We start from the raw sequence: 14,857 nt of genomic DNA on the forward strand, positions 1-14,857 counted from the left end.
GATGCTGAATAAGCTTGCTTTCTTGCATCATATGCTTCTACTAATGCTAATGCTAATCTCTCCTGTTAACAATTACAGTCAGTGCTGAAAAAAATTCTACCCCTTGAGCCTTGCACAATCTTTCCAGGGCCGAATTGATTGACAAGGCTGTCATCATATACTCCCTCCTATCATGTCTGGGCAGAATTTTGAGGGCGCTGACTCTCTTTAGAAAATACAGCTGCGAGTTACGGGCTCTGAAAAAAGCGATAAGTGTTTGCTTTTTATTTGCATAATTGTTATTTTATATTGTTTTTGTAGATGTACGTAATACTTTATAAAACCGTTATTCGTTCAAATATTGCAGGCATTGTTTTTGTATATAGTGATAGGGAATTCTAATTTTTAATTGAGTTAGCTAGGTAGCTATAACGTATAATTATAGAAACAGTAATACGCTTCACTGTTTCTATTAGATAGCGTAGTATTGACATTTATTTAATTTAATTTATTGATTTTATTAATTTAAAGTATCATGCCCCAAACTAGAGCAGCAAAGCAACGGGCGCAAAGTGGCAGGAGTGATGTGACTCGTGGGAGAGCTGAAGGGGGCAGTTCTCCAACACATCAGAGCCTAAAAAAATGTGCAACTTGTGAAATGTTTGCCGAACTGTCTGGAACGGAACATGATATTGCCATGGGGGATGTCTTTGTGTGTGCGCGATGTAAGGAGTGTAAGGAAATCAGGCGACAACTCAGCATTGTTATGGGTCTATATGAGGGTTTGAAGGACAGGGTGGATGCCCTCGAAAGATCTAAACTGAGGGGCCCATCGGGCTCTCAGCTGTCCACATCAACGGCAGAGCTTGCACTTGGTCATCACGCAACACAGCGGCAACCCACAAGGCAGAATGCGCTGGTCCCTCAGGAACTAGTAGTTGTTGGTGACTCTATTGTCAGGGAAACGGGAAACATCCTTTGTATAAAGGATAGGTGGAACAGCCCAGGGTATGTCTGCCAGGGGCATAGGTTGATGACTTTGTAGAGCAGATATCATCTTTTAAGGGCACAAAAGGTGATATAGTTGTACACGTTGGCACTAATGATATCAAGAGTAGGAGACCGGCAGAATTGCTTAACAAGTACAGGTCACTGTTGAAAAAAAGCCGAGAAATAGGGTTGAATATGAAATCGTCTGCAATTCTGCCCAGACACGATAGGAGGGAGTATATAATGAGAGCCTTGTCGATCAATTCGGCCCTGGAAAGATTGTGCAAGGCTCAAGGGATAGAATTTTTTTTAGCCTGGACTGTACTTGTTAACAGGAGAGACTGCTTCTACAGGGATGGGATACACTTAAATAGAAAGGGTGCAAGAATATTTGCTGATGCTATCGAGGCAGTGTTAGGTGGGTCGGAAAACTGATAGCTTGGGGGGATACAAGGACTAATAGTTTAACAGTAGCTGTAGGCAGAGGTGAAGGTGATTCTTGCACTTCTATTAGAATAAGTAGCGACCTGGAGCGTGCGGTGTTGGGGGTTTCAGGGACGGGTGGTGGTCATCTTGGAACGGGTGGGTATATGGGATGTGTTAGGGTAACAAAGAATAGCAGTAGGAGCATGTATGCTTGCATGTATACAAATGCTAGAAGTATAGAAAATAAATTTGATGAATTTGAAGTGTTGGTCAAGACATCAAAGGCGGATATTGTTGGAATATCAGAGACATGGTGTCACACTGATATAAGGAATGCCGAACTGGAATTTGGGGAGTACAATGTGTACAGAAAAGATAGAAAGGATAAGAAGGGAGGAGGTGTTATGCTGTTAATTAAGAAAAACATAAAATCAAAAGAAGTGCATCCAGTTGATATAGATGAACAGTGCACTGTTGAGTCAGTTTGGTGTGACATAAGCACTACGAAAGCAAAAATAAGAGTAGGAGTGTGTTATAGGCCTAATGACTCGAATGAGTACAAGGAACAATTGTACAGAGAAATAGAGTGGGCTAGTAAATCGGAATGTCTTATAATGGGGGATTTCAACTTCCCAGATATTCACTGGAACTTGTGGGTTGGTCACTCACACACTAGTCAGACTTTTGTGGATTTATTGGATGATTGTTTTCTGCAGCAGCATGTTCGAGAGGCAACCAGAGAAAGTAATACTCTTGATCTGGTTATCAGCAGTGATCATTCATGTATTAGGAATTTGCAGATAAAAGAACCACTAGGTGGCAATGATCACAGTGTACTGACGTGGGATTTACTTAAAGATTTAATTACCATCGGGGGTAAAGGAAAGGGTTTTTGCTTCCGTAGAGGCGAGTACAGTGGACTCCGACAGTTTTTAAATTCTGTACAGTGGGATCAACTGACGATGTTACCAACAGTAAATTCTAAGTGGGAAGCATTCAAGGAATTAATCGTGGATGCTACTAAAAGTTTCATACCTATTAAGAAATATTGTTCAAGGTTTAAGCCTAAATGGTTGTCAAATGAACTAATGAGACTCGTAACAGAAAAGAAAAATGCATGGGATCCATACAAATTAACACGTGGCACAGAAGCCTATGATAGCTACAAGTTGATCTGTAACCAAGTTACAAAGGAGGTTAGGCAGGCGAAGGCAGATTACAAGAAATCCTTGGCAAAAGATGCTAAGAAAAACAGCAAGGATTTCTTTACTTATATAAATTCTAAAAGGAAGGGGATGAATCTTATTGGTCCACTTGACATCGATGGTTCGACTGTTGATGATCCTGCTCAGATAGCAAACAAACTGAATGAGTATTTTGCATCTACATTCACACGTGAGGAATTACTAAGGTTTGAAAATGGCAGAAGGTTATCAAATTGTAGCAGGATACTTAATGATTTTGTAATAACTGAGAGCAAAGTGGAAGAGCAATTGTTGAAGTTAAACGTAAGAAAAGCACCTGGGGTGGATGGGATCTATCCAGTTATATTAAAGGAGGCGGAAAAGCAACTAAGCAAACCGTTAGCCATAATTATGAGACCATCCTTGGACTCAGGGGAGGTTCCCACAGACTGGAGATGTGCAAATGTATCCTCAATTGACAAACGGGGTTCGAAGGGAGACACGGGTAATTACAGACCAGTTAGTTTAACTTCTGTTCCGGGTAAAATAATGGAGTCGCTGGTTAAAGATGCATTGCAGGATCATCTAGACAAGACTGCAGCAATAATTCAGACACAGCATGGGTTTGTTAAGGGAAAGTCTTGTCTGACAAATTTGTTAGGATATTATGATGTGGTTACAAAGGAACTGGATGCAAAAAATAATTTTGATATCATATATTTGGATTTCAGGTAAGCTTTTGACACTGTTGCGCATGGAAGACTATTGTACAAATTGGAGCAGAATGGTGTTAAGGGTAAGTTGCCACAATGGATAAAAGGATGGTTAAGTGGAAGAAGACAGAGGGTAGTAATCAATGGGTGCTGCTCTTCTTGGACTAATGTTATTAGTGGAGTCCCACAGGGTTCGGTGTTGGGTCCACTGTTGTTTTGTATATTTATCAATGATATTGATGAAGGAATATCAGGCTTAGTGTCGAAATTTGCAGATGATACAAAGGTTGGCAGGGTTGTTAATGACAGTAATGGCAGTGTGCTACTGCAACAGGATCTAGATAATTTGGGCAGATGGGCTAAGAAGTGGCAACTGAAGTTTAACCTTGACAAATGCAAAGTACTGCATATGGGTAGAAGTAACCCCAGAGAAACGTACCAACTGTGTGGTACTACACTTAACGTGGTAGAAAATGAAAAAGACCTGGGAGTAATTGTGCAGGCAGATATGAAGTTTTCTGAGCAATGCAGACAGGCTGCCAGGGCAGGTCATGGAGTTTTGTCAATGATATATAGGAATTTTGCTAGCAGGGAAAAGGAGGTGATTATCCCTCTGTATAAGGCAATGGTCAGGCCACGCCTTGAGTACTGCATACAGGTCTGGAGGCCTCATTTTAGGAAGGATGTAGATTTACTTGAGCGTGTACAGAGAAGGGCAACAAGATTAGTGAGGGGAATGAAGGGATCCTCTTATCAAGAGAGGCTTAAGTTCTGCAAATTGCAGTGGCTGGAGACTAGGCACCTGCGCGGTGATCTGATTGAGGTGTATAAGGCCTTGAATGGGTTCAGCACGCTGAATTCTGATGGGATCCTTCCACTTGTTCAGATTACAAACCTAAGGGGGCATAAATTCAAATTAAGAAAAGACAGATGTAGATTGGATGTGCGGAAATTTGCCTTTAGCCAGCGGGTGGTTAATTGCTGGAACAAACTTCCATCTGTCGTTGTGGAACTTGATAGGTTGAATAAATTTAAGGAGGAACTGGACAGGCATTTGGAGGGAATGGTGTGATTTTTTTTTTTTTTTTTTGGCTGATGCTGCATAAGCTCATACATTTGCTTTCTTGCATCACATGGCACTACTACTACTACTACTAATTGCAGACACTTTCAAATTCAACCCTATTTCACGGCTTTTTTTCAACAGTGACCTGTACTTGTTAAGCAATTCTGCCGGTCTCCTACTCTTGATATCATTAGTGCCAACGTGTTCACGATATTCAAGATATGCGTGAACAAGGGTATGATAGCGGAGCAAATATGCGTGGTAAGCATAGTGGCTTGCAAAACAAAATTAGGAATTTAATCCTAGAGCCTTTCTTGTACCTTGTGCATCTCCTTCATTGAATTTAGTTGAATTTAGTTGTAAACATTTTCAAATTAACATTTGAAAGAAACAGTTAATTTTTTTAACACTGTTGAAGAATTGCACAGATTTTTTTTCTGCATTCCCTTACAGATGGGATATACTAAATCTGTAATATCACTAGATTAACACTGAAATCTGTAAGTGATACAAGGTGGGAGAGTATAATGAAAGCAGTGCACCCTCTCAGATTGCAATTAAGTGAAGTCTTGAAAAGTTTAAATTACATAATAGATGAAAATTCCAGACACATTAAAACAAAACATACGGTTCAACGTTTGTTAGATCTGGTTGCATCTTTCAAGTTGATTTGCTCAGTCATTATATGGAACGATATTCTGTCAAAAATTTATGGTGTAAGTAAAATGTTGCAGTGCCCTCAATGCAACATAAATGAATCTCGTAATGTTTTGAATGAGCTTGTTAAAATTTGTATGTGCAGCCAGATCTGATGAGGCATTTAATAAATATATTAGGGATGCAAAAGTTTTAGCTGCAGAAGTAAATGTAGTGGCAGAATTTCCAGTTGTAAGGAGTAGAACTAAAGTTCGCCATTTTGATTATGAAAGTCCCGATGAACAATCATAAATCCAAAAGAATTGTTCAGAATACAATTTTATCTAACAATTGTTGATATAGCTTAAATTCCATTCAGGAAAGGTTTGAAAATCTAAATGAATGTAACAATGGTATTTAAATTTCTTTGTGAATTTGGAGAAATGACTGAAGAAGAAATTTAAAAATTTTGTTTTGATTTAGATGTTTCCCTTCAATTTAATAAAGTATTAAATATTATTAAGGATATTGGATGGTCTTCACAACTATTAAGGATATTGATGGTCTTCAGTTCTTCAGTGAGCTGATAACATAGAATTTTGAGCAGTGGAATTGCAGACCATTAAAAAACTTGACAAAAATTACAAAAAATAAATTGATGTCATAATTGCCTAATCTGTTTATAGCTTTGAAAATTTTTCTGACATTACCAGTTAGTGTAGCATCAGGTTAAAGGAGTTTTTCGAAACTCAAACTTATAAAAACATTTAGAAATGTCAATTACTCAAGAAAGGTTTAATGATCTAGGACTGTTAGCTATAGCATTAGCATTAGTAGAGGCATTTGATGCAAGAAAGCAAGCTTATGCAACATCAGCCAAAAAAAAAAAAAAAAAGTATAGAAAAGAAATTGTGTGAAAGTTTAGAATTATCAGATGTTATTGATGAATTGGCAAATAAGAATGCAAGAAGAGTGCAGTTCTAACTCAATGGGTACATTATGTTACTTCTGTTTGATATCTTGTATATTTTTGATTTGAATAAAATTAAAATAAATATATCAAATATTTTTGTGGATTTTTTTACCCCTGTCAACTATATGGAACTGTCATAAAAACATACTAGTAGGCTCGCATGGATTGGATTAGGTTATGAATCTACTCGCAATCCACATTGGTAGGAGCGGCCAAATATCTCTAGCACGCAAGCGACTAACAGCCCAAAACCTATATGTGATATTTAAGACAGGCCCTGTCTTAAATATCACATATAAAATTTTAAGTCTTAATTTGGTGGTAAGATATACTGCCAGATCCATTCCAAAAGATGGTACATCTTTTGGAATGGAGTGGAGAAGTTCAACAAAATTAGTGATACACACCAAAGGGTACTCTTAAAAAGTGTGAAATACTCTTACGAAGGCTTTAAATGTTTTGAGTAAACTAAACGATGATGGAATCCTTATTCTATCTTGGATGATACATGCACAAAAAAATATATTTTAATTGGTAAAGGATGGTTGCAGTGTATATGTCAATAAATTTACTTTTAGCCCCAGAGAATTATCATGTGTTTTTCTTTTTTTTTTTTTTTTTTTTTTTGGCTGAAGATAAAGTAGCTTATTTCCTTGCATCATTTTTTTCATTAAGTGACTCTGGATGCTAAGAAGCTGACTGATTTGGCTGTTAGATGTCATTCTCCTCTGAAAAGGTGTATGAAGACAGACACACAAGCAGATTGGGGGGGGAGGAGAGTTGTCAAATTCATAAATAGAAATATATGCAGAATAATGGCTCTACTCCTCCACTTTGGCTGTATAATAATATGAAATATAAAAATTAATTTTTATTGTTAATAAAAATTATACAATACTCAAGGGACTCGATATGAGGTTGTGGATTTATTACTGTATTGCAAGTGAAAATGGCTTTAAAGTTACATTTTATTTTGAAAAAAATCTTCATTAAATGTTTACCACACACAATATGAATGTAATTTAGTAAATAAATATACTTGAGTCTGTACTCTAATTCCCAAATTTCACTATTCCTGATAATCTCAAAACTGTAGCATTTGTGAACACAGAGTGTAGGGTCCATATACGGCATGCAGATTGTACTATGTATAATATCAATGTAATCTAGTAAAACGATATATCTGAATCCATAACCTCATTTGCAAATTTCACAATTCCTGATCATCTCAGGAAAGTAAAAATAGGAAAGCAGAGAATAAGATGAATATATATATATGGTATGCATATTACAAACCACTTCATTACCATAATTAAACTAAATATTTACCTCCTTGTAATCTGGAGATTGTTGAATTCTTACTGGCTAGTGGCTGCACTAAAGGTGTTGGTTTATGGGATTGTCCTGTTGCTCTATACATAGCCATGACCCATAAGTGACATTCATTCTCATCATCACTAGCAAAGAGAACACTGTCACCTTCTTTTACAGCATTAAAAAAAAAACGCCCTCCTTCAAGCTCTAAAACAATAAAAAAAAAAAAAATATATATATATATATATATATATATATATATATATTAATAATAATAACAAATAAATAAAAATAAAAGAAAGAAAAAAAAAAATACATATATATATATTAGAATACATTGAATATAAGAGAAATTAAATAATGTGTTTTAAAGAATAGTAATATGGTTTATGGACTAGTGACACTGCATTTATTATGCTCATCCCCAATCTACTAATATAAGCTTTCTATATACAGTAATACCCCAAAGTTATGCGATAGGTGGGTCCGACGAAAATCGTTTAAGTCAAATTAGTGTAAGTCGGAGTACAACTTTGCATATAAATATATATAAATTTTGTTTAATTGGGACCAAGGACTAACAAAAACACTAGTTTAGAAGAAAAATATTTAATAAAATTGCAGTTCTTTATACATATTAATACAAAATATGTATTAAAAAAAATAAATGAGTTACGTAAAAAAGTTATTTCAATGTCGATGGCTTCATAAAATCTAACAAATTTGTCTGATGACATAGCGCCTTCTTTTTTTCACGCAGAATTTCTTCGTATCAAGCTAATAATTTTTTTATCCCTTGCTTTGTAGCTATAATGCGTTCTTCGTTGGAGTCTACGTTTTCTAACATTTTTAAGCCCTTTTCAATTGAGCTGAAACCTTCTGTCAAGCATGCAATTGTCATGTGCTTTTCTGGTGGAACTGGGTCTCAAGTACTAGTAGTGGCATGTGATGTAAGAAAGCGAATGTATGAGCTTATGCAGCATAAATCATGCAGCTTACATCAGCCAAAAAAAAAAAAAAAAATCACACCATTCCCTCCAAATGCCTGTCCAGTTCCTCCTTAAATTTATTCAACCTATCAACTTGCACAACGACAGATGGAAGTTTGTTCCAGCAATTAACCACCCACTGGCTAAAGGCAAATTTCCGCACATCTATTCTACATCTGTCCTTTCTTAATTTGAATTTATGCCCCTTGGGTTCGTAATCTGAACAAGTGGAAGGATCCCATCAGAATTCAGCGTGTTCAACCCATTCAAGGCCTTATAAACCTCAATCAGATCAACGCGCAGGTGCCTAGTCTCCAGCCACTGCAATTTGCAGAATTTAAGCCTCTCTTGATAAGAGGATCCCTTCATTCCCCTCACCAATCTTGTTGCCCTTCTCTGTACACGCTCAAGTAAATCTACATCCTTCCTAAAATGAGGCCTCCAGACCTGTACGCAGTACTCAAGGCGTGGGCTGACCATTGCCTTATACAGAGGGATAATCACCTCCTTTTCCCTGCTAGCAAAATTCCTATATATCATTGACAAAACCCCAAGTGTTGGATACTTCAGTGACGTTTTGCTCACGCATCTCTATGAGCTCATTCATTGTCAGCTCCTGACTATGTGAATCCAAAAGCTCGTTGACATCATCACCATTGACTTCCAAATCTAATTGCCTGGCAAGATTAACAACTTCCTCTATCACATGAGCGACATGATCAGTTTCTGGCGTTGTTTTCCTCTAGGTTTTAAAAAAAATGGACAAAGTTACTTCCAGACACCATTCAATGTTGTTTTGTGAATTTCATCCCAAGATTCTTCAATGATTCTTACGGAATCTAAAACATTTAATTGTTTCCAAAAGTCTTTAACAGATATCTCACTATTTTGTCTCATAGCTTCATTCAAACGAATGCCTCGTGTAATAAGCCTTGAATGTTTTGTTGACTCCCTGGTCCTTCGGTTGAAGCAAGCTGGTTGTGTTTGGAGGCAAAAACACAACTTTCACACGTGGGTCGAAATTAATTAGGGTGGCAGGAGGGTGACCGGGTGCATTGTCAATAAGAAGCATCACTTTAAAATGGAATCTGTTTAGACTTGCAATAACGTTCGACTTCGGGTATGAAGTGGTGACCAAACCAGTCCTCAAAAACGGAAGCTGTCACCCAAGCTTTATGATTTGATTTCCAAATCACTGGCAAGCTAATTTTAGATATACACCAAACGAAAAAAAATCAAGAATTGCGTAATTCCGAGTTCGCGTAAGTTGGGGTATTTTATATATATATATAAGCTGATCCAGCTTACAGTACGTCAGTGGTGTGGCTCTGCTCTAGAGTGCTGTCTGTTCTATATTTTATTTTTCGCTGCATAAGGACCACCGCCGTACAAATCCTCTGCATTGGTGGATCGATCGGAGGAAGGAGGGTGAATTGGTACTTCGATCTTTTCACCATGGCGACGATTTGATAGCGATTGAAATGCAGCGATTCCATGACCATTATTGGCCTCGTGGTCCTCTGTCGATATGGTGCATGATGGTCAGTCTATTTTATTTTAATTTATTTTGATTTTGTTATTGTCTGGTAGTTCCTTTAACCCTCTTTTGGTGATATTTCACGTCTTTCGGAACTGGTACCTCTGGGGGGTACCGCTAAATTAATAAATAATTGGCATTAGTCTAAATTTTGTATAGTTTTAATTGGATTAAAAGTTCGAAATTATACAAGGGTTTACGGGCTACTATTTATATCTATTCCTTCTTTTCGCTCAATTGTTTATTTGGGTTATTTTTATGTTAATTTTCGCTCTACAGTTTTTGCCATACTACTGGCTTATGTTTTATTTTATTTTATTTAATTTAACATATTGGATATATATATATATATATATATATATATATATAAAGTAAAGTAAATTAGAATGATAAAAATAAGGCCATGACAATTTAGAAATTCTAAATACAAAGATAATAATCAAGTCAATGCAGAAGACTCAAGTTTTCTGCACTGGCGGTTCAATCTGACGGCGGGACTGATCTTTCGATCGTCTCGCCTTTGCGGCGATTTGTCTAGCGATCAAAACGCAGCGATTCCCTGACCATTTTTGGCCTTGTGGTCCTCTGCTGAGATGAGGCATAATGGTCACTCTATTTTTTGGTTTATTTTTGTTTTATTTTATTGTAGTTGGTTTCTTCTCGTGTTGGTGATAATTCACATAAATTTGGACTTGGTGCCCATCAGAGCCGTTAAATTTCTATTTAATTGGCTTTCAAAATTTAATCGATTATTATCTTTGTATTTAGAATTCCTAAATTATCTTGGAGAGTGTCTGCTGCAATATGTTTACTCGTGTTGCCCTTCTCTTCCCTCCCTGTTGGTTTGATCGTTATGTTTAATTTTGACTATTTTCGCTCTTCTGTCTTACCATGCTATTGGCATTATTTTTATTTTTATCATTCTAATTTACTTTAATTTTATATCTCAAGAATCATATAGAGGAAGATGCTTTTTGCTGCCTGTAATGTTTGTTTTATCTTTTTATTTATTATTTTTTTTTATTATGAAAGATTCAGTTTTCAATTTTTTTAAGCCATCATTCAAATATAAATGTGTGTGTATATATCATATATATATATATATATAATATTTTGTATAATATAAATACAGCTTGTTACAATTTATTAACTTTATTTCCATATTACTCATATATATATATATATATATATATATATATATATTTGAATAATGGCTTAAAAAATTAGAATGTAATAACATGAAATAAGAAAATCATAAAAAATAAATAAATAAATAGATACAAAGTTACGATTAGAGGCAGCAAAATGCACATCCTCCACATGATGCTCATTACATAACAAATAATTCATATAAAAATAAAAATAAATTAATACATAAGCCTGTAGCATGGTAAAACTGTAGAGAGAAAATGAACATAAAAATTAAATCAACAGGGGGGGGGGAAGTAAAGGGTAGGACAGAAACTGTAGCCAAAAGTCCCCAAATAATTTACAGTTCAGTGAAATCCAATTAATGGATTCAATATTATGGCCCATATCAACGGAGGACCACGTTATTGACCTCTTGGTCCTCCGCCGATATGAGGCATAATGGTCAGTCTATTATTTTGTTAATTTGTTTTCTTTAGTAGTTTGTTTTGGTGATATTTCACATCTCTCTCAGAACTGGTACCTTACAAGGGGATGCCACTAAAGTATTATGTAATCAGTGTTATTTTAAATTTAAAATGGATTTATTAATTAGATTTAATTGAACTCTAAATTATTTGGGAACTTTCAGCTACAGTTTCTGTCTTACCTTTATTTTCCCCCTCCCTGTTGATTTAATTTTTATGTTAATTTTCGCTCTACAGTTTTGCCATGCTACTGGCTTATGTATTAATTATTTTTATATGAATTATTTGTTATATATATATAAGTAAATTAAATTAAGTAAGTATAAATGGATGGGAAAGTTACACAAGGTGTCAGTAACTATAAGGGTGAGGGAAGTATAAAAAAAAGAGTAGTAGATTAGTGAAAGGTGAAAGAATGTTAATATCCTAGAGGTTATGATTAATTAAGTAAATTATGGGCTGAATTGCCATAAAGTGGAGAAACTGTAAATGAAATCAGTAAAACAAAATATTAATAAAAAGTAAATGAAAATAAAAAGGTATAGCTGTCATCAAATATGGGGGGGGCTAATATAGGTAATGCCAAAATGCTTGATCTGATGCCAGCTGAAATAAATATTGATACATGATCAAGTATTTCATCACGGGACTACACCTGATGATGTATCAGGAAGCTGTATTTCTATACTTGTCCATAGTAGAAGAAAAAAAAAGTGAAGGGCCAAAAAAGGAATGAAATGAAATTAGCACTTTCTAATACAGTATGGACAAGGTAGTCCCAATGCAGTGTAATTTATTTACATAAAAATTATTAATTTAGGTAAAAATAAGTATTGAGTTGGGATAAAAATGTTTAATAAAAGCACCGAGTTGGGATAAAAAATGGTTAATATCAATAGGCAGAATTTAGTGTAGGATTTAATTTTGTATAGATAAGAAATAAATGTATTTTAAAAAATCAATTTGGAACAAGCAAATGGTAAAAAGGTGAGGTATTAAACTGGGAACGAGGAAGGGAAAAGGAGTATTATAGATATCCACAATTTAAAACCTCACCCTTATACCATTTGCTTGTTCCAAATTTATTCCTTAAAATACACTGATTTCTTATCTAACCATTTTTATCCCAACTCAATATTTACTTTTATCTAAATTAAGTTTTATCTAAATAAATTACACTGTGTTGAAACTACCTTGTCCATACTGTATTAGAAAGTGCTAATGTCATTTCATTCCTTTTTGGCCCTTCACTTTTTTTCTATTACTATGGACAAGTATAGAAACACAGTTCTTGATACATGGTCAAGTATAGTCCCCTGATGAAATACCTGATCAAGGAGAATGAGAGTAGCCTTCTGCAGACAAAGTTTTTATTGCTCCTGGAATAGAGAAGTTTTTTCTGTTTAATTAGCTTAAATTGGCATATTAACTAATTTTTTTGGGGTAGCTTTATATTAATAGTTACGATACTTAGTTTAAAGTTTAACTTAGATAGAGATTTTGTAGGTATTACTTAGTATCAGTAAGGGTATCAAATCCACGTGTTACAAGTTGCAGCTCTGCCGAACGAGAAGTTTTTTAGCCATATTTAGCCGCTTTGTTGACCAATTGTTATATTAAATTATTTTCTATAAGTAGCTTATAGACCTAGTCAGGATCCTCAGTATATTCTGAATTGAGACAGTGAGATTTGGAAGTTAATTAATACATAAGTGTCCATAGATTTACCGTTCGTAACTTGCCAACATTGTTATACGATAAAACATTATATCCCAAACTAGATAGCGTTAGCTTAGTATAGTATAGTATTTGCATCGACATTCACACATGAGGAGTTATTCAGCAATGGGAATGCCAGAGGTGTATTCAACTCTAGCAGTAAGCTACAGAATCTTGAAATAACTGGGAGTAAAGTGGAGGAGAAACTGTTGAAGATAAACACAAGAAAGGCACCCGGGGTGGATGGGATCTATCCAGTTATATTAAAGGAGGCAGCAAAGGAAGTAAGCAAACCCTTAGCCATAATTATGAGAGCTTCCTTGGACTCAGGGGAGGTACCCATAGACTGGAAATGTGCAAATGTGACCCTAATTCACAAAGGAGGATCAAAGGCTGACACAAGTAATTATAGACCTGTGAGCTTAACTTCTGTTCCAGGAAAATTAATGGAGGCACTGGTTAAAGAAGCACTGCAGGATCATTTAGACAAGACTTCAGTTATAGCTCAGACACAGCATGGTTTTGTTAAGGGGAAGTCTTGCCTGACCAACTTGATTGGATACTATGATGCAGTCACAAAAGAACTGGATGCAGGGAATAACTTTGATATTATATACTTGGATCTTAGAAAGGCTTTTGATACTGTTGCACATGGAAGACTGCTACACAAATTGGAGCAGTGTGACATTGGAGGCAAATTGCTGCTATGGATAAAGGGGTGGTTGAGGGGGAGAAGACAGAGAGTGGTAATCAATGGACACTGCTCATCGTGGACTGATGTTATTAGTGGAGTCCCTCAGGGCTCAGTGTTGGGTCCATTATTGTTTTCTGTATTTATAAATGATATTGATGATGGTATATCGGGCTTAATGTCCAAGTTTGCAGACGATACAAAGGTTGGCAGGGTTGTCAAGGACACTACTGACACTATGCTGCTGCAACAGGATCTGGAAAGGTTGAGCAGATGGGCTGAGAGGTGGCAAATTAAGTTTAACATTGACAAATGTAAAGTACTACACATGGGAAACAGCAACCCCAGAGCAACATATCAACTCTGTGGTACTACACTGACAGTGGTAGAGAATGAAAGGGACTTGGGGGTGGTTGTGCTGGCAGATATGAAGTTCTCTGAGCAGTGCAGACGGGCTGCAAGAGTAGCTCATGGAGTATTGTCAATGATATACAGGAATTTTTCCAGCAGGGATAAGGAGGTGATTATTCCATTGTATAAGGCGATGGTCAGGCCACACCTAGAGTACTGTATACAGGTCTGGAGGCCTCATTTCAAGAAGGATGTAGAGCTGCTGGAGCGAGTACAGAGAAGGGCAACAAGATTAGTGAATGGAACAAAGGGGTGCTCTTACGAAGAAAGGCTTAAGTTTTGCAAATTACAGTGTCTGGAGACTAGGCACCAGCGAGGTGATCTGATAGAGGTGTATAAAGCCTTGAATGGTTTAAGCATGCTCAATGCTGATGGGATTCTTCCTCTAGCTCAGAAAAATCATCTGAGAGGGCATAAATTCAAATTGAGGAAAGACAGATGTAGGATAGACGTGCGGAAATTTGCCTTTAGCCAGCGGGTGGTTGGTTGGTGGAACAGACTTCCATCCCTTGTGGTGGAGGTTGATAGCCTAAATAAGTTTAAGGCTCAGCTGGACAGGTATTTTGAACGAACAGAGGGTGAAGTGGAAGTGGGGTTTTTTTTTTTTTTTTTT

General features: G+C 36.2%; 1 protein-coding gene across 4 annotated transcripts in view; it reads right to left on the reverse strand.

Annotated features, from left to right (window-relative positions):
- Cadps (calcium-dependent secretion activator 1) overlaps positions 1-14,857 on the reverse strand; it is a 1,208,856-nt gene that overhangs the window by 887,509 nt on the left and 306,490 nt on the right. For all 4 annotated transcript variants that reach the window (XM_090389907.1, XM_090389906.1, XM_090389908.1 and 1 more), the window contains one exon: positions 7,297-7,488. In XM_090389907.1, the coding sequence (XP_090246033.1) occupies positions 7,297-7,488 (192 nt within the window). The remainder of the gene's footprint in view (positions 1-7,296; positions 7,489-14,857) is intronic.

Source organism: Mastigoproctus giganteus, chromosome 2 (assembly GCF_048544385.1).
Source record: "Mastigoproctus giganteus isolate SK-2022 chromosome 2, ASM4854438v1, whole genome shotgun sequence".
NCBI lineage: Eukaryota > Metazoa > Arthropoda > Arachnida > Uropygi > Thelyphonidae > Mastigoproctus > Mastigoproctus giganteus.